At 32.5% G+C, this 19905-nt stretch overlaps 1 protein-coding gene across 2 annotated transcripts in view; it reads right to left on the bottom strand.

Moving 5' to 3' along the window:
• Positions 1-15661, bottom strand: part of LOC148285522 (uncharacterized) — a 119954-nt gene extending 104293 nt beyond the window's left edge. Inside the window, exons 1-2 of one of the 2 annotated variants that reach the window (XM_088223725.1) lie at positions 15440-15661; positions 12515-13900 (exon numbers count right to left, since the gene is read on the bottom strand). In XM_088223725.1, the coding sequence (XP_088079851.1) occupies positions 12515-12815 (301 nt within the window). In that variant the 5' untranslated portion in view covers positions 12816-13900; positions 15440-15661. Of the gene's footprint in view, positions 1-12514 lie in introns of both variants that reach the window. The other variant, XM_088223719.1, reaches the window with a different exon arrangement.
• Positions 15662-19905: the final 4244 nt, after the last annotated feature.

Genomic DNA, 19905 nt, shown 5'->3' with positions numbered 1-19905 from the left:
TATTATATTATCATAGCTACAATTTTTTAAAGTTTTGTAATTTTCAAATTTCTCCGCCTGTGACGTCACACACTGCTGTCGTCAGTGAGTTGTAGTGATATTTAAATGTAGAGCCGCGTAGCGTCAAAATACATTAAACGTCGAATAAAATCGTTGTTCTAATTTTTCAATGTTGGAGAAAAAAAATTCTATCCAATTTCCTGTAGCACTGTATTTCTGCATTATAAGTGTTTAAATTCATACAAAAATAATTATGATGGAATGCTGATTAATTCCCATTTGATCACGATCATACATTACTTAAGTTTTTTCAATGTGCATTCGGTTTGCATGTAATATCGATTCTCAAAAATTCAATCATCGAAACGAATTTATCTGCTCCAAATCGAATCACATAATCAATAGAAGAAAAAATGCCCCGAGTTGAATGAATACCTCTCAGAGCGGGATTCTTTTAATATCTATAATACTTTACATCGGAGCTAAGGTTTATTTGATTGTAAGGCGGGACCGACTAATTACTACCCGTTTCGAGCAATTACTCCTCACTTCGTTTTCTTTCTTACATCAGCTACTGAATAATTAGGTACGCGTATCCGCGATTCGGGTAGCAGAAACGAGATAAAACAATCGAAGGGTACACAGCTAAAACAGGTTCATTTTTTCGATTTACGAGATATTAATGCCAATTTTTACTCCTGGATGTGTTCTATAAAACGAAATATTAAAAACTAAAAAATTATAGCTCTCTGTCTTACAAATGTAAAAAAAATTAATATGGGGTAACCGCAGCCAAAAATACATAAAATGCTACGATTGCTGCAACGAGCTCTTTTTTGTCAGTTCAAGAAAGCAGTTTTAAAAAAAAATAAGGTGTATGTATTTGGTTTTTTTTATGATTATGAATATGTTAAAATATTATGCCAATCAATAACACCTGATCGAGGCATAGAAGTAAGCTCCCCCCTAAAGTTGTGCGAGTTGGAGTACGCAGACGATACGGTTCCTCTCGAAAAGTCTGTTGGTGATCTACAAAAAATTGTTGACAAACTACAGGAAAACTTAGCTTGTCTGGATTTTACTATTGATACCAAAAATACCCAGGTTATGTGCAACAAACCCTGTTCTAACCCTTACCAACCTCTCTGTAATAATAGACAGAGTACCGAAAAAGTCGACAGCTTGAAGTACCTAAGAGTTCACATACTCACACATGAGGATGGTAACATGTAAAAAGAGTTTGCAATCCGCTTAGGAATTGTTGAAGCAACTTTTAATACCATGCAGTGTCGTCTAAAACTCTAGTCTATACTTTACGCAGATTATTCAACTCCTGTAAAATGCCAGTGCTCCTATACAAGTGCAAATTCTGGCATCTTACTCGTACCAAAATTCAAAACACCGCACTTCTGAGTTTTGAGAGCAAGTGCGTGAGAAGAATATTAGGCACAAGGTGGTCCAATTTATGACTAACATTGAAGTCCAAGGACGGACGCAGCAGCCTCCTACAATGAGCGTTTTCAGGATACAGCAGTGGACCTGGCTTGGACACGTGCTGCGCATGCCTTAGAAGAACCTAAACATAAGTTGTTTCTTCTTTACACCTTTTAGCAACCACAGTCCTGGAAGGTCGTAAATGACGATTTTTCGACTTTATTCGGTGGAATTAAAATACGTGGCATTGACGTAGAAGAAGACGAGGATATTATGGAAAAGACGAAGACGAAAACGAAGAAGAAAAATGTTTCAAACACTAAATAAAAAACCTATTTTATTAAATAAATGAACTCAGTGTCCCACAGTTCAGGTTTTTTTTTCTGCTCTCCTATAAAATTTGTTGTTCGTTAATGCCTCCGTTCATGCCGTGTACCCTTTAATATATTTTTAACAATGTTTTTAAAAACATCACCTAGTCAACGGCTTTAAATTTTTTTTTTTAAATCTATTTACTTACAAAAATCACAAGATAGGTAAAGGATACTCATCCCAGTCGTCAAACCCTTATCCGCATCTTTTGGTCCAAAGGGCGCTGGGTTGTTTTATTAAATGCAACATATCTTTATGATTGGTTGATGAAATAATGTATTAATTCCTATTATTTCTGGTAATGAATCGGGTTGCGGTCCCGTGGATAGAGCGGACTCACGGATCAGGAGTTCGAGGTCCGCGAGAACCAACTTGATTGTCATTTTCTAATAGTGAGTTATTCGCGCAAATTACAAAAACGCTAATATTTATTTTGAGGAAAAAATAACGCACAACATAACATTCTTGTCCTTACATTTTACCTGTAAATTTAATGCATGCGTTACCTACGGAAAGGAAATTAAGTACAACACATCAAGTCTTTTAAATGTCATGAAGTATCTCACTTCAATTATAAAGCGTCATTTAAAATTTATTCGTTACAATGAAATATGATACATTTATTCATATGTACATTATTATGTCGGTGGTTGAGAAAATTAAGTGGTTTTGATTTATCGATGGGGCGCAACAACACATTTTAACGAAGTATTTTAATTGCTACTAGATTACACTACCTGTGATAGTGAATTGGTAAATACCGAATGATCAATATTTTACAAATTAATATTACAAATTAATATTTTACAAATTAAGGCTAGAATATCCAGAAGGCAATAATTTAAAATTGATGCTTAATTCTTCTGTGAGACAAAAGTACGCAATATTATTTCAATTATAATCCATATAAAGCTTTATAAGAACAGTGTTATTGATTCTCGATATTTTTAATCGTGTCACCAGAAGGCAAAATCTGCTAAGAGTAATAAGATGTTTAAATAAGCACTGAATAAATAGTCCAGATCTTGTCTTGATTTCCCTTATCTTTCTCAATGCTTCTGTCATTATTTTTTAATGATTTTAAGTATTATTTTATTGTTATATATAATGTCCGTAAACACATAAATAAATTTGTACATTAGTCAATTTGTCACACAACTTGGTATTCTTTGAGATAGATCTTCCGATTTTTCATCGATCTCTTCGCCACTAAAACAGTGTAGGATGATAATAGATTGGCATGGGTTAGTTTGAAGTCTTATATGTTAATCGTGTTTTGAAATATATTATGTCATGTTATTTTATCGCCCTTGTTTGTCCTTGCTACAAAGTAATATGTTCTTTTTGATCAGTTTCTTGTTTCTTCATGTGTTTCTTCATATAACTGTAGTAATAGGTTTAGACCGTATACGTAATAAATAAATATGAGGTAAAGCTAAGTAAAATAGATATATTATATTATCTGCTATAAATATTAACAGTAAAAAGAATTAGCGAACCCAGAAATCACTATGAAAAGTACATCTAATGGGCCGTTGTTCTGTCTGAGGAATATAGGAGTAACGCAGGACCGAGATGCTTTCTCTGTAGTGATCGCCAATGTCAGGAGGACCTGACAAGGCACCGCGAGCAGAAGAAAGCGAATTAAATGTATCCATAGTCATATGCCCCTTTCATGCGTACCGTCCCAATCCACCCGGTTCGGTAAAATTAGGATGGGTGGATACTTATTTATCATTTTGTTTTTTCGTTTTTTATTTCTTTAGTTTCGACTGGCGAGTGAAAATTTTGATAAAAAAAAATTGAGTGCAGATTAGTCGGCCTCATGGTGTACTGGTTCGCACGTTTACTTGCCAATTTATAAATAAATAACAAAAATAAAATATACATATACACGGTAAAAGTCAATCGATCCTATGTCATTTTGTCGGGCTCAGTGGATTTTGGCTGTAGGTGAAAGAAATAGTATGTAGAAATATATGTGTGATTTAGCGTAACTACGTGTGATTGAGAGTGAGAGGATGTGTGTGTGTATGATATCGTATGTGAGAGAATATATTTGTCAATATACAGTAAAAATATATATTTACGCAGACACAGTTTCTATTACGATTTGTTTTTAGTATTTAATACCTTCTTATTATTTAACTCATTTTAAAATCAATTATTTATTTCTCTGTTTCTACAATGTACAGGGGTTCTTTTGGTCACGGTTCCGACTTGCTATGAAAATCCTGTGTTTAGGCAGGACCTTTTATGTAATATGTGATTTTTTTATTGGATGGATATAAAACAATAAAAATCAGTACCAAATATAAAAAAAATAAAAAGCAAAAATATACAGTAGGTATAAAACCAAATAATTTATTTTAAAAAAAACGAGGTTTAATTTAAAAGGACACTTACAATATATTATGGTAAAGAAACTATTCACGTGATTTAAAAAGATTTACATTGTATCCACTTGCTCCGTACGTAGTTTGTATTTTGTTTATTTATTTAAGTTGAATGGGTATTTGTTAAGTAATCTTTTTGTGTTTGTCTTGAAAATTATTTTTTAAGAATGCAAATATGTCAAAATTGTTTTATTATACTTTGAAACGGGGTTTCTTAAATTATGTTTAGTGAAATACCAATGTTCCACAAAGCCTAATTAGGTGTTCCGCAAAAAAAATTGAAGTAGTTCTATACGAAAACTACACTGTTGCAATATTTTTCCAAAACTAATAAGGACTGTACCTGGGTTTGGAATTAATTTTGGTAAAATAGACTTAAGCGCGAGTGGTTATGAAAATCTGATGGAATTATTCAGTTATTTTGGTTTTAAACAAAAACACAAGGATTTAATTATAACAATACGAGTTTGTTAAAAGACTAAACCAATGTGTCAAAACAAGCTATCATTGTTTTACTTTAGTTTTCTGCAACTTTTTTTTAAGTGGGACTATCTAATTATGCCACAGCAAAGGGAAAGTGCAGAAATAGATGCGATGCCAAAATAGATATATACAAGAATTCTGTTCACTATTTAAAAAAGGTTTGCGATTCATGAACTCAAAATCATCCAAGTCATAATTCACTAATATTTTTATATGAATATTGGAAAATATCACCCTTTTTTTAAACTAATAAGAGTATTTGAAATCTGCGAAGTACAAAAAATTGTAAAAAAAAAATAAAAATTTAAATCCCACAAAAACGGTTCATTGCATTGGCCACGCCTATATTACTTCACGATTCGGCAAAATTTTGAACTTTGTGAATGTTTAAATTTAAATAAAACATCGTCACTAATCTTGACGTTGCAATTGTCAAGGCCAAACATGTCGCGTTTTTGTGAAGACGTGTTTAAAAAAATATATATTTAAAAAATTCTGCAGGACAACGTTTCTTAAAAATATCCATATTGATTTTGAAAATACAAATAATTTTTTAAAGTCCGTTTTACATATGTTTATCGGTATTCGTAGTTTGTAAAATTTCCGTATTGCCATAATTACTAAATAAGTAATAAATGATTGTTTTATTTTTTTCTTTTAATTTTTACCATTACGAATTATTTAAGCCAAAAAAAAAGCCAAGTGTTCCGTTACTGAAATATTTTAGAAAACCTTGCTTTAGAAGATGAGTTGAGTATTTAAACATCTTGTAGGCAACTTTAAATAGACATAATAACGTCGTTTAATTTATTTCTTGTAAATAAAATTTTATGTTTGTAAAAATCAAAATTTAATTTAGTTAATTCATTCGTTCTTTAGTTGTATGTGAAATGAACATGTTGGATTTAAATACAAATATATTTATATCGTTCGTTTTGACGTGGGCCGGGCCATCTAGCGTCTTTTAGATGAAAATAAAAATTCAATTGTTGAATGTTTGACGTATTTATTTTTTGAGCATAGGTGCACACTTGTACATTCTTTTAACATTTGGATCGATTGTCATTTTTTAAGAAGTGCATCCTATTGTTATCAAAACATGATAATCATTTAATCGATTTTAAATCAACATTGTTTTTCATTTAAGTAACTTCATTGTTACACGAAGTAAGTACATGTAAAATCTTCTTATGAACGACTCTCTGGGTCATCGTGAATTGTACATAGTAAGACAAATATTTTATGAATGGAATGCAGATTGTATTGAATACTCTTGTTTATCATTTCTTCTAGGTGGTCTTCATTTTATCAGTGATATAAAACAATAACACAATATTAGAATGAACGGTGTAACTAGATACATTGTTAACGCACAATTGAACGCATGTTTTGTTAAATTTTATCGCAAATAGAGGCCAATGACTGCTTTATGATGGAAGTGTATAATATATATATATATATATATATTGACAAATTGCCCATGCAACCATAATTGAACGTAGTTATGCAGAAAGCAGCTAGTCCACAATTTTGAAAAAAATAGATATTGATCAACAAATTACAACAGGGATGGAGAATACCTTAAATAAGGGAATATGGAAGTCAAGGCATTTACAGGACCTGTCATTGGCTGGTTTCAGTGGCCACTTTACACACTGTGTAACATTCACCATTTTGCCTATGTTTGAACATCCGTATTTCTTCAATTCTTCCATCTGTTGATTTTAGTGAAGTCAAAGAGCTGAAATCTTTATTGTTGTGAAGAGATTCATCAGACTGAATTATTTCACATACTAGGCAACTTGAGGAGATATTGATATTGATGAGATATTGATGTTATCGGGTGCAGTAAGGTCAATTCAATGATCAGCTTGAAATAGCTAAACCGTTTTCATACAAAAAACTGTAATAATCACCTTTTCAAAATGGTGTCTATCTCAAAAACGCCATTTCTCAATTTACAGAAAAGACCCACAAAACTAGACAAATCTTACAGTACTTTAAAAATCAATAAAACTGGTCAAATACATAATTGCATTCTTGTTTGTTTTATAAAAAAACTAATGTATTTATTGTTTGTCATTTTCTAAAGTCAAACACATTCCAACTGTTGTGTAGATTCAATTATTCACCCTTTTCACAAAACTGATATAATCTAAGATTCACTTTTCTGTGACTCACTGCTATCTGCATAACTACGTTTAATTCTGTATGCCATTATCCGCCATCACATATACAGATTATTATTATTCTTTGCGTAAATTTCAAAACCCAGAAAAATCACTGTTTACTTTTAATAAATTATTAGTTTTTTACAATTCATGTATTACTTTTTAAAAATAAATGATATTGTTTCCTCACTGGGGTGTTCCGTGCCGAGGGGGATATTATATATAAATTTTAACATGCCTTATTAAACATAATTAAATCACAATATTAAATACATATACCTAGGTGAAACCTTAAAAAAACACTTTGATTTTTATTTTACCTATTAACTTATATTTCTTAGATTTTAATGAAGCGAATATCATAAGCCAAAATCATTTAATATTATGTTTTAAATTAAATTCATAGTATATGTCATTCTATTATTGATTCACTAACTGAGAGTATGAATAGAATCGAGCCGTATCTTAACTTGATTTCCATTCTCAAATTGTGAGTTATTTACAACTTCCCTCATAACATATTCGCAATATAAATGTACACACACAAAATACATACATATCCATACACATACACACACACACATCCATGTATATATAAATACATATACATACATATACACACATGAACATGTATATATATACATACACTAACACACATTAACATATACGCATACATACGCTTACATAAATATAATAAAGAATAAAAGAATGAAAACGAATAAATAAAACGATTAAAAAAAAGTAACTAAAATGTTTGCTCTTGTGACGTCTCAATCGCGACCATGAACTGTTTAAATGTTGTTTATTGGTTGGTTTAAATTGTATATATATTTAATTATACATACACTGTGTAACATTTATCTTCGTGTCTTGATTTGTTTTTTTTTCCCATTTTTAATTGAGTTTGTGAAGTAATAGAACTAAAATGTTCATGAAAAGGACGAGAACCTACCGAATTTTTTTCATTACTAAGAAACGCCCGTCGTAAACGTAAATCGATCTACGAAGTATATAAACTAAAAAAAATAATTAGTTTATATACTTCGTAGATCGATTTGCCCTATTTGAGAGTTCACTGAGATAATTAGTATTTATTTATTTAGATTCATTGGAAATATCTTTAAATTTCAAGATAGTTCAACAAATTGCTTATAAGGGTGATATTTGTATCTTAAAGGTGTGATGTAAGCGATGATTTACAAAGGAAATTCATAGACGACTTAAGTAATCCTGTTGAGCAACTTTGTATTTTATACACTGTATGCTGTATGCGACATTAATTATATGACATGCAACGAATTGAAACAGTGTGAGGTCAGATTCACAATAGGTATAAAAAAAACGTTGACGTTAAATAAACGTACATGCACATAGTAAAAATAGCTCATTTTTGCGAATACAAAATATGTAGTTCTGTTGTGATAAAAAAATAAGGTGAAATTTTAAATTTAAATACACGGGTTATTCTAGCAAATCTTTTTTTTTCAGTTGATAGTACTGTCATTGACATCTGTGCCAAATTTCATGCCAATGTCTGCATTTGTCCGATAGTTGCGTACGTGTTTCGACAACAACAAAAAGTTAATTTAGCGATTTTAACAATGCCTGATTTTGTTGAGCAAAGAAGTTGCGTTAAATTTCAACTTGGCCCAGGACCAAGACTAATAAAGGCGTTTCGTACACGTACTACCTGAAATCTCTGGAGTCACAACACTCAACATTGATTAAGACGACAAAGAAGAAACAGTTGAAGATGAAAATATTTGGGTTAGTCATACTCGTAAGAACGGAAAATACTTAACAAGCCCCAATTTATGTACCTTATGTAAATCGGTTTTCTTTATAATAACACGTTTGTGAGTTATTTAAAATATCCTTAATTACACTCATATGCATAGTTTATGTATTTATATACTCTGTGCATACTTGCATTAAGATTGATAAGCTTTTTAGTGCACAAACTTGATTCTCCTTTGTAAAGCCGCCCTTAATCTCGAGCGTCAAAGGATTGCCAATTATTTCGTCTTACAAATTGGCCAATATGTTTATTCATTCTTGCAGCCCGCACTGACTCCTGCCGTAATGGATGCGGAAGATTTTTGCATTTTATTTTGCAAAGTCAAGATCGATCATCACCAAGGTTCTTTATATGCGTCGCGCCAGATTGCTCGATAAATAGCTACACTTTAAAATAAAAACAAAACAAGGCGTTGGAAAAAACATCCATATTTTAAAATAAAAAAATAACGTTTATAAAACAACAATTAGGATTTATTTCTTATACTTACAAAAGAACAATGTTTATTAAAATATTTGAAAAAGTAAAAAAAATAATTCATATTTGTTTGTGCACTACGAATAGACAAAAAAGCCCACTATAATTAATTTAATCTAAACCCTCATATATGGAAGTAAAACATGAAATTAAAAAATCAAAGATGATACGATCTTTTTGGTGAATGTGTGGTAAAACTATCCACGATAGGCGCACAAATGTCGAAATTTATATATTATGCCAAAAAAAACAATAAATAAGTTCTGCGTTGGTTTTTTCAATTCAATGAAATTCAATGCATTTATATAAAGTAACATATACATTACAAACTAAAATTTAAGACGCAAATATTGTAAATAGACAAAAAATACATAAATAGATTGATAAAAGACTGTCAAAATAGTAGGAGAATCCTGCTCCGGAAAACCGCTTCGGATACATAAAACAGATCAACATCTACAGCAATGTTGTTCAACAATGTTGAGCAATTTTGTTGTTGTTTATAGGTATATACAAACCAATGTTCATAATATTCTCAGAATTATCGACCGTACTGCGCTACAATCGCAAAAATGTGTAGTCAAATACACATTCCCTCTAGTCTCTAAATTGTTGTAGCCATGCATACCCTGGAAAAACTCGGTCGGGTAGAACCAAGGATAATAGCCGCATTTTCTCATGTCTCAAAAACTTATTTTGGATTTTTTATATCATAAGATTCATCCATGTGGCTCCCAAATCATCGGGGTACTCTTTAGTCTTCTTCGCACCAAGGAGTTGTAAAAGGTTCTCAGTAAGCGGGTATTTTCGAAAACCCTGGCAGTGCGCAGAACAAATCCTGAAATCTTCAATGCTTTACCGCTGATTGTTTCTATGTGATCATGAAATGTCAGAGTGCTCGCAAATCTAACGCCCAGATCTTTAACATTTGATGATGATTTCGGTCATTTATTTTGTAGCGAAATGTTTTTTGGACCCTAGTGAAGGACGCGAGGTGTAAGTTTGTTTCGTCTTTCTCTCTCAGATATATTTAATATATCCGCTTGGAGAAGATAAAAATCATCAGAAGTTGTCATTTTTAAAAAAACGTTTTGAGTCATCCGAAAATGAGAGAAAACGCGAGTTCAATTTTACTTTTTCAACATTATTCATGAAAATACAGAACAATGGACCCAGGTTAGACCCTTGCGGGACACCCAAGAAAGTATAGACATACTTTGACAGGAATAGACCGTAAGAGACGCATTGGTTTATATTTTAGAAGTAATTTGCCATTAATTTTAACATGCCGTCCGATCAAACCTAAGAATTTTCTCTGCGTAAACATCTGATCAAACTGATTAAACCATCTGATCCGAGAAACCAATCTCATACAGCTTTTTGAAAAAGACATCATGGTTGACAGTATCAAAGGCCTTGGCCAAGTCATTTTATGAACAGTTTACCTGATGTCCTGCATTCAGAGCTTCCGTGACGTAGTTTGTGAAAACCCTTAGGTTTGTCTCAATTAAACGGCCTTTCCTGAACCCATGTCGTTTATCAATAATAAATGTCTTTATTCGGGAAGCGACCATTCCACATATAATAATTTCAAATATCTTCGTTGGTGCAGAAAGAATAGCTACAAGTCTGTAATTTTCTACGGGTGACTAAGATCCACTCTTATGTATAGGAGTTACTTTTGACGTCTTCCATGTTTCCAGGAAAACCCCCTATTAATAGAAAGATTTTAAAAAAACAGAGATGTTTTTTTTTATCAGTTTCACACAACCTTTTAGGAAGAGTGTCGATATAAAATCCGGACCGAGAGAATTAGTATCGCTTATTTTTTAATAGTGTTGGTTGTGACCATAATAATAGTGTTGGTCTTTCTCATTGATATTTTGAACATCAATAAATTGTGCACCGGTCTGTGAACATTGCTTGGCAATATTAATATTAAGAAGCGGAGGTTTATTACTATAAACGGTTTTTAAATGCCCTGCAAACGCCTCAGCTATGTTTGCACCCCAAACCATATTTTTGACATGAAGAGCAAATAGTCAGCGAATATACGGCTAAAAAAAAATATGATGTGAATGTTGACGGATGCAGAATTCGAGGATGCCTGAGAAAGACATGGCATGACTAGATCCAACAAATACTTGTCAAATCCATTCATATCAAAAGTCAAAATAATCGGCGCGCGTGCATGAGAAGATGAATTAATATAGGGGAAGCGACTTCTGTATGCATAGACAGAGGAATGTAGCCATAGAATTAAGAATAGTCCAGAAGGAGCGTAGAATCGTATCTAAATACATCGGACTGTGTCCAAAAATCTCCCCACTATACCCCACTTCCGCTGCGTGCATTCGTGATGTCACCGCGTAATGTTGCACGATGGGAAAAAAAATCGTAGTACAAATGTAAGGTAAAAAAAAGCGATATGTTAATTTCTCTAAAATTTTATTGTGCACGCGGAAATATTGATTGACACAACTGAGTAGGTAAGTAAAGGGTCATTCAATAAGAGTAATGAAATTAATGAACTTTAAACTTAAAATATGAAACAATCTTTATTTTACATAAAACGGATATTTTTATATCATGTTAAATAATAATTGATGTTTTGAAGATAATGTCGGTCAAATGTCTACCACAGAGTTGTTTAATCTGAGGTCTGATTTTCATTATGTCTCTTATTAGATGAGAAAAGTAGGGCAAAAAAATCTACTACCCTGGCAACACTAACGAAATTTCCATTTTGTTTCTTCGACAATCTGACAAAAGGAAAAATAATTCAGTTTTTAAAAATGAAACTAAAGTAATGCATTTGCTACTTAAACATTCGTTTGCTAATTACACATGAAATGTGATACCATTCTGTTTCTTTAAAATCCTAGCAGTATTTCTACACTTTAAAAAAACACATCACAGCATAGTTGAATTCAAATCGGGAGTTGCGTACTGAGCGACGTCTACAAAGAAACTAATGGGTCAAAACGTGAACCTACTCATTTATAAGTAGCTAAGTCGCCTTCTGTTTGGTGTGCGTATGCGGTTTCAGGACTATTCTTAATTCTATGGATGTAGCATTCTGTTCTCTCTGCATACTCTTACGGACATACGGTGGGATGATTTGTTTGTTTTATATTAGTGATAATCGAACCCAGAATTACCTAGCGTGAGGCAAGCGTCTTAGCTATCAATCCAAGGGAGCCGCTGAATATAGTTAAGTCGTTTCTTTACTCTCAATCGAAGTTCCTCATCGAAATACTCATAAAATAAGAAGTACAGACCAATAAGAAACAAAGTAGAATAAAGTGACCCTTTACATCCGCGTGCTCGGCGAACATGGGCCAACTTTGCGAGTAAAGGAGCAAGAAAAAGTTGTTTCAAACCTTGCGTCGGAGTGCCGGAGAACCATAGCGCTACCAGGTCTTCCACACTGGCATTCTGCTGGGGGCAGGGCACGTAGTAGGGCTGCGGGGGCGGCGGGCGCGGGCGGGGCCCGGGCGCGTACTGGCCCCCCATCTGGGGCTGCGCCTGGGGTGGCGCCCCCGTGTCCAAGAGCAGCTGCTGCACCTGCGAGATGTCCACGAACTCCTCGGCGTGGCGGGCGCGAGGCCGCGGAGGCGGCGGCGCCAGAAAGGGGCTGTCTTGAGGGTCATCACCCTCCCGCCGCATCATCAGCGCGAGCATGCCGACCTGCAGCCTCGGTACCCGGCGCTCCACTCAGCGGCAAAGAGAACACAAAAATAGCCCACCATATGTGAATAAAAAACTTAACCTTATCAGCCGAACAGTTTTTAGTTAATAATTTCAGCGCTAAATGTGGCACGGATTCCTTAGATACTTTTTTTAATTCCAACACAGAAAACGTTATTTTTGATAACACTTATTAATTTTTTTTTACTAGGCTGAGGATTATCAAACAGTTTTTCGATAGATTTAGGTGATTTGGCGATGCCAAATATAGCACAGATTCAAGACACTTCTTTGGTTTTTCATACAGAAAAACTTACTTTTTATAACACTTGTGATAAAGAATAGTCATATAGTTTTATCCAAAATTAATTTATATGATTAAGTGCTGCCAAATATGGCACAGTTTTAATGTTAATCATTTATTTTTAATGACTCTTTTATGTTGAATTTCGAAAATGTTGTACTTCATGACGTTTTAATTTATATTTATGATATTGACGTCAAAAGTTTTTTTCAAATAAACCGGTGATAATAGCAGTGCCAAATATGACACAATCACAATATTAATAATTGATTCTTAAGAACACTATTTAATGTAAAACATCGATAATTTATTTTTAAATTAGACACTTAATTTGTATGACATTGACTGAAAAATTGACGAAGCGGTTGGTTTTATTATTTTAATCATAAGATTTGTTGACAATCATTGGCACAGGAAGATTTGTGTGACACTTTTAGGGCACAACATTTATAGTGGAATTACACTAATTAAAAATATCACAACATTTATAAGCTCAGGTGAGACAAAACACGCTTAATTAGGCACAAACACTCAAAAATGTTTACATTAGTTTCGTATTTTTTTGATTATCATCAAAAAATATATATAAATTATTGACTAATGATCGGTTCGATTGTGTTTATTTAATCTACGTCCATTTTTATTTTTCGTTAAAAATGTGTATAAAACTCTCGGATTGGTCCACTTTATATAAGAATCACTTTTTTGGAAGATAAGCTTTACTATAGGGAAGTGATATGTGAAATAAAAGTTTGACTAAAACTCGATAAAAAATCTGGAAAAAAATGTCGAATGTAACAAAACATCTCATGGTCAGTTGTAATATTTTGTTAAAGACCAAAAATAAGTGCTTTGGAAAACGATTGATATTTTAATGAACTACCAAACAAGAATAATGATAAATAAGTGGTAGAACAAGTTTCTTATGGTCACTTGATGCCTTCTTATCTCTTATCAACTTTATAAAATAATCACTACAGTAATGCAATTTTATAAATCCTACACGTTTAACTTAATTTTATCATAATAAACCAGTTTAGATACACTTTTTAAGTATTTGTTAATTTAAGTACAGTTTTTACGAAAATATTTTTACACTGCGAAAATCTCATGATTGTCAAAAAGAAAAGATTTAGAACTTCCGCGGCGGAGTGACGGTGCCCGGTACGAGAAGAATTTTTTTCTCGCTTTAACCATCATGTTAATCGGTGGACGTAAACTGACTACTGCTGAGTACCGAAAGTCTGGGCGGCGGCGTGCTGAATGAGAGGTCTCCCGCCCATGTGTTCCGCCCACTGAGATCGTCGTTCAGAGCGCCTGAGCATTCCGCCCACCGCTCGCTGTTCATGAGAGCCGGATCACAGACACAATCACCCGATTTGAGGTTATGGAGCGCTTGGAAAGTAGGCAGATAAATTTAAATAATACTAATATGAAAGAGAGTTTATTTTCTTAAATTCAAATTTCTCGCATGTTTAATTTAAGGAATTCAAAACGTTGCGTTTTACGCAGCAGATTATTTGCAAACAATTGAAAGCTTTTTTTTTTTTTTCTTTTATATCCTCTACATTTCTCTTCTCTTTTCTAACTCATGCACACATCGGTTTTAAGAGGAAAACTGTTCTGTTGTCGGGGTTTTTAAACCTTTAAAAAATTAAAAACGAATATTATTTGTAGGCAGCTAGAGTCAATATGTCAAAAAGAATACATAAATCTCATTTTTATGCAACTTTATACGACTTCTCAAAGTGTTATGAGGTTTCATACGTTTTATTTTAGACATGTTCTAAAATAAGAAAGTATATTAAAATAATTTAGTACGTTTACTTTTTTTGTAAAATTAAGTTTATAAAAAATAATCTGTATTGACAAAAACATAGCAAAAAGCAAAACTATAATAAGTTTGACGTTTCTGATCTTGGCGGCAAACTTGAAAGTTCGCTACAAAATAAGCTTAATGCCTTCTAGTTAGGTGTACTTAATTGAAAAATGTGAATCCAAAACAGATGTTTAAAATGACGACTAAGTATCAACCCCAAATGAATTCAAATTAGTTTCGTAAAAAAAAAATAACTTAAGCAATACCGAAACGATCACAGGTTTTACAAACTGGTTAACGTTTTCGAACGTGTTGACGAACTTGACAGTTTGCCGCGAAACCTGCCGGGCGCGTTGCAAAACCTTAGTGAATTATAATTATGGAAATATTAATTTCTATTTAAAATAAAAAAAACAGACCAATTATTGATCGAAGAAACTATTTTTATCAAAACGAACATTAAAAAAATAGTAAATAAAGTTTGAAAATAAAGACCACTGTTAAAAAACGAAACGATCACAGGTTTGACAACGAACTGGGTGATGTTTCCGAACTTGGCGGCCGGTCGAAAGTTCGCGGCGAACTTTCCGAACGTCCGGCGACGAAGCCTTCGAGTTGTCAAAAGTTCAGTGTGTATGTAATGTTGGTTTCGAATTTTACCGCCGCCGAATTCGGGATTCGCGCAGGACTAATAGCGGCGGGTTGGGAATGTGGACTGAGTCGCGTTCATTCACGGAGCCGAGTGCCGGAGGCGGCGTGGGCGGCGTAGGCGGCGCGGGCGGCGCGGGCAGCGTCGCGACGCCCACGCGAGCGGCGCTTCCACGCTGCGCTGCAACAGGGTTCTTTACTCCCTGACAGGAGACTAGAAAACCTTTTGCTTGAAGTGAAACTCACCTATTAGAAGTTTCTCGAAGGAGACACTCTAAGATACTAAAAAACTTTTAAGGAATTAAAAAAAAAAAACATTATAAAAATAAAATAAAATATTAATTCGAATACATTTTTTTTTTTGTAAAAAGAAAGATTTGCGTTCTTATGATTTACCCAAATATTTCATTTTAATTGGCAATTTTCAACGAGTTGTAAATAACTCACTATTAGAAAATGGAATCAAGTTGGGGTGGAGTGGGAATCGAACCCTGAGGTCTATACCTTTGGTCAACATTTGATAACTATGTACGAGTACATATGTTTGTAATATTATTGTACTAATATTTTAATCGGCAGTTTAATATCAGTTTACGTTTGAACTACGGAACTCAGGCCCGGTGGACTCACGAGAGTCGGCTGCAGTCAGAAATGGCTGAATGGATTTCTTGGATACCGTGAGCTTCCAGTTACTTAAGATATTTTTATATTGATTTTCAATATATTTATTATAAATAACTTGATTTCTTTGAATAATTAAACAATGCATCACTGTTTAATATAAACCTGAAGACAAATTAGGGGGTAACAGCGCCATTTAATAAATGATGATAAGGTAAAAATTAACAGTATTTTTACTGAGCTGAGAAAAGTTTAAGTACGTATTCGATCTACTTTTTGATTACGTTTAGGTATCTTCTTATTCTTTACGCATCCGCTACCAAATGGAGCGTTTGGACATTATCAGATGCCTCCAGAAGACCCTATCAGCTGGCACCACTCCTGCCTCATCCCAAGTCAATTCCACACCCCTTAGTTCCGCCGAATAAAACCAACAGATTATCGTCGACGGCTTTCTAGGACGGCGATACCCGCGGGTGTGAAGAAAGTTAAGTCTTTCCCAAACACGTGTTTAAGCCAGTTCCGCCGCCGCGCCCTTAAAACGCTCCCTACGGGAGGCTGCTGCGTCCAGTTTTTGACTCGATTATTCAACTCTTGTATAACGCCGGTACTCTTATATGGGTGCAAATCCTAGCACCTGCAAAAACTTTGAATACCGAACTTCTGAGTTTTGAGAGTAAGTGCTTCAGAAAAATATTATGTATAAGGTGATTTGATTTAACAACTAACATTAAACTTCTCAAACGAACGCAGAAACCTCCTATAATGACGGTGTGTATAAAAATTTATTTTATCCGAAAAAATGTAAATGTTTTACATTATTTTCGTATTCAATAGAAAATAAAATAATTAGCTAAACGTGAATAAAATAGAAATATGTAACTGTTATTTGATATTTATTATCTTAAATTATTAATGTCACTGAATGGGAAAAATAAATAAAGAGAAAAGAGGAAAGGAGAATAGAAGAAGAGAGCGGAAATGTTTCTTCAGACGTGATTTAAACAGAGATACTGTGAAAACATCTTTGATAGTGGATGGAAGATGATTCCAAAGTCGAACCGCATGGACACTTTACGAGTTAGAGAAGAAATAGGAATTGTGAATGGGTAATTAAATGGTAAAAATGGTGCATTGAGAATTAGGACGAAGAAGTAAACCATGAACTGATAAGCGTTGATTTTTTCATATACTAGATGATCATTACAAGGCGATGCATGCTTACATCCCGACATCATTGACATGAATGATATATTTAAGATGACGTGTTTACCGAAAAATGGCGTGAAACCGTAATATTTTCTACTGTTTAATATTATTTAATTATGACAGTGAGTCAGAAAAGGAATGTATTTCATTCGTTCCCTTTCCGCGCCTAATGGTGCATAGGGCACTGCATTAGTACACAAATCGCAGCATATCTTGATATTTTTGTGTAACATAAGATTTGTACGTATATCGATAATAATAAGAATGAAAAGTGGGTAAAATCAAATTATTTTGGAAATACTAGCAATAAAATAAAACAAGTGTTACAAAAAAACAATATTTAAGTTTCGATTTATAATAAAAATCTTTGGACCAAACATTCATTAAAGATCAGTTCAACAAATTTGAAAAAAGCGGAATAAATAAATTAACATGTAATTGTCCTGGTTCATATATATGACAAAGCGGGAGAGCAATTAAATATAGACGGAAAGAATATTTAGCTTCACATAGATCAAATAACGATAAATCAAACTATGCCATCACATTTAAATGATTTAAAACAATTTTTTTACGAATAAACAGAAATAAAAAAAATTACATGTAAGACATAAAGGTCCGAAGTTAGATGGATTTGAAATTTAAAAAATAAGTAGGATAAAAAATAATAGCGATAGAATTTTAATAAATATTATTTATAATAAATTTTAATAATAGCGATCTTAAAATCAATAACCAAATTAAGAACTTAAATAACAGCCCCCTTTAAAAATGTTCAATTTTTTAAAATACATTTGAATCCGAAACCTTATATTTTATCTTTTTTTAAAAATCAAAAATTTAATTCCAAAAACGGAAAAAATTCTAATGTATGAAGTCTATGTAAAAACTAAAATATACGCAACTATTATAGGGAGCAGGATATCAAAATGACATAAACAGACTACAAAGACAACAGAGGATTGGGTTGGAATAGTTATAATTTGATTGATTAATGTATTTTGTTATTGTATAATTTCTTTAATATATGTATGTATTTCAAGTAATTAATAATGTGTACAGTACGAGTATATTAATATTTCATAATCGATTTTTTTTTAAAAATATTTTTATCTCTAAGCACTCTTTATACCACATATATGTAAATGGTAGAAATGCCGTATATAAATAAATAAATACATAAAATAAAATATTAAAGTTAGTATATGACCTTCCCTATTTAACTGCAACTAGAGAACTTTTTAAACAAACTAAGCAATCAAATATAACTAAACTCTTTCAACTAGAATCATTAAAATTTATCCATAAATTAACCACTAATGTAATTGTAGACGAAGAACTAAAACTAGTACAAAATTGTAGTCAACATGGACATAATACGAGAATATCAGACAAATACCATATACAACTTTCTAAAACAAGACAAGGACAATCAAGACTAATGAACCAGGGACTGAAATTATACAATAAACTACCAGACAAAACTAAACAAAAGACTCAGACAAACTTTTCCAAAGATGTAAAAAATATTATTTTGAACAACAGAGTATAAATGAAAAATGTATTTATTATTTTATGTAAAATGAATGTAATAATCCGTAAGGGTTTATAAATAAATTTTCAAATAAAAAAAAAAAGTTTTTCTGAAAATTGGATGCCAGGACGTAATGTATACATAAAAACTAAACACTCGTTAACTAATTGTTTATCTTCTTATTATTTAGTAAGATTTAAAGTATTTACTTTTAATTGTTAGTATATTTTTAAGCTTTGACAAAGAAATATGCATGTTCTGTCACCGGTCGGCATATTAAGATTATTTAAGTGGTTTTACAATATGAATTCTTATTTATATTACAGTACACATTTAAAATTGACCAATATAACACACAGGCATCTGCCTATGGGCCAATTAAGTGGCCGCGCTTCATCCACAAAAAAATAAATGCTTATACTTTTAAAAATCTGTAAAATATTGTTTAATAAAACCACCTGTAAAAAAAAAAGTTCGATTTCTTATTCATATGTACCAAGGTTTTTCTCCAGATTTAAGTAGAAAGTACATTTTCATTTGTTCAAATTCTCGGTACGAATATCGCCTACACATAAAATATTTATTTGCAAATATGAAAAGAAAAACGTTTTTATTTTTAAAACCTAGCTCATAACCAAGTGGTATTTTTTTTCCAAGATGTACTCCAACAAATTCATAAGAATTTGGTCTTTTAATGTGTTAAGCATACAATATATTGTATGTATTTTGTAGATAAAAATCATTGTGAAATTATTTTTTGCAATGAAATAGCATCGAAGAGTTCTCAAATTATGTCCTCATATATAAAAAATACCATTATATTGTTTTTCGAGTATTTAAATAGCTATGGTTGATAAAAATACCTTTTCCTCGATATTTCTTCATCATAACAAAAATAAATACAAATAAAAATTTTGGTACTTCCTTCGGATCTTTATTTTTTGGATGC

Source organism: Micrasema longulum, unplaced genomic scaffold, assembly GCF_059751315.1.
Source record: "Micrasema longulum isolate JH-2025_06_02 unplaced genomic scaffold, ASM5975131v1 h1tg000026l, whole genome shotgun sequence".
Classification (NCBI taxonomy): Eukaryota; Metazoa; Arthropoda; class Insecta; order Trichoptera; family Brachycentridae; genus Micrasema; species Micrasema longulum.
Note: the sequence above shows the minus strand (reverse complement) of the source record. Positions and strands in the feature narration are given on the sequence as shown.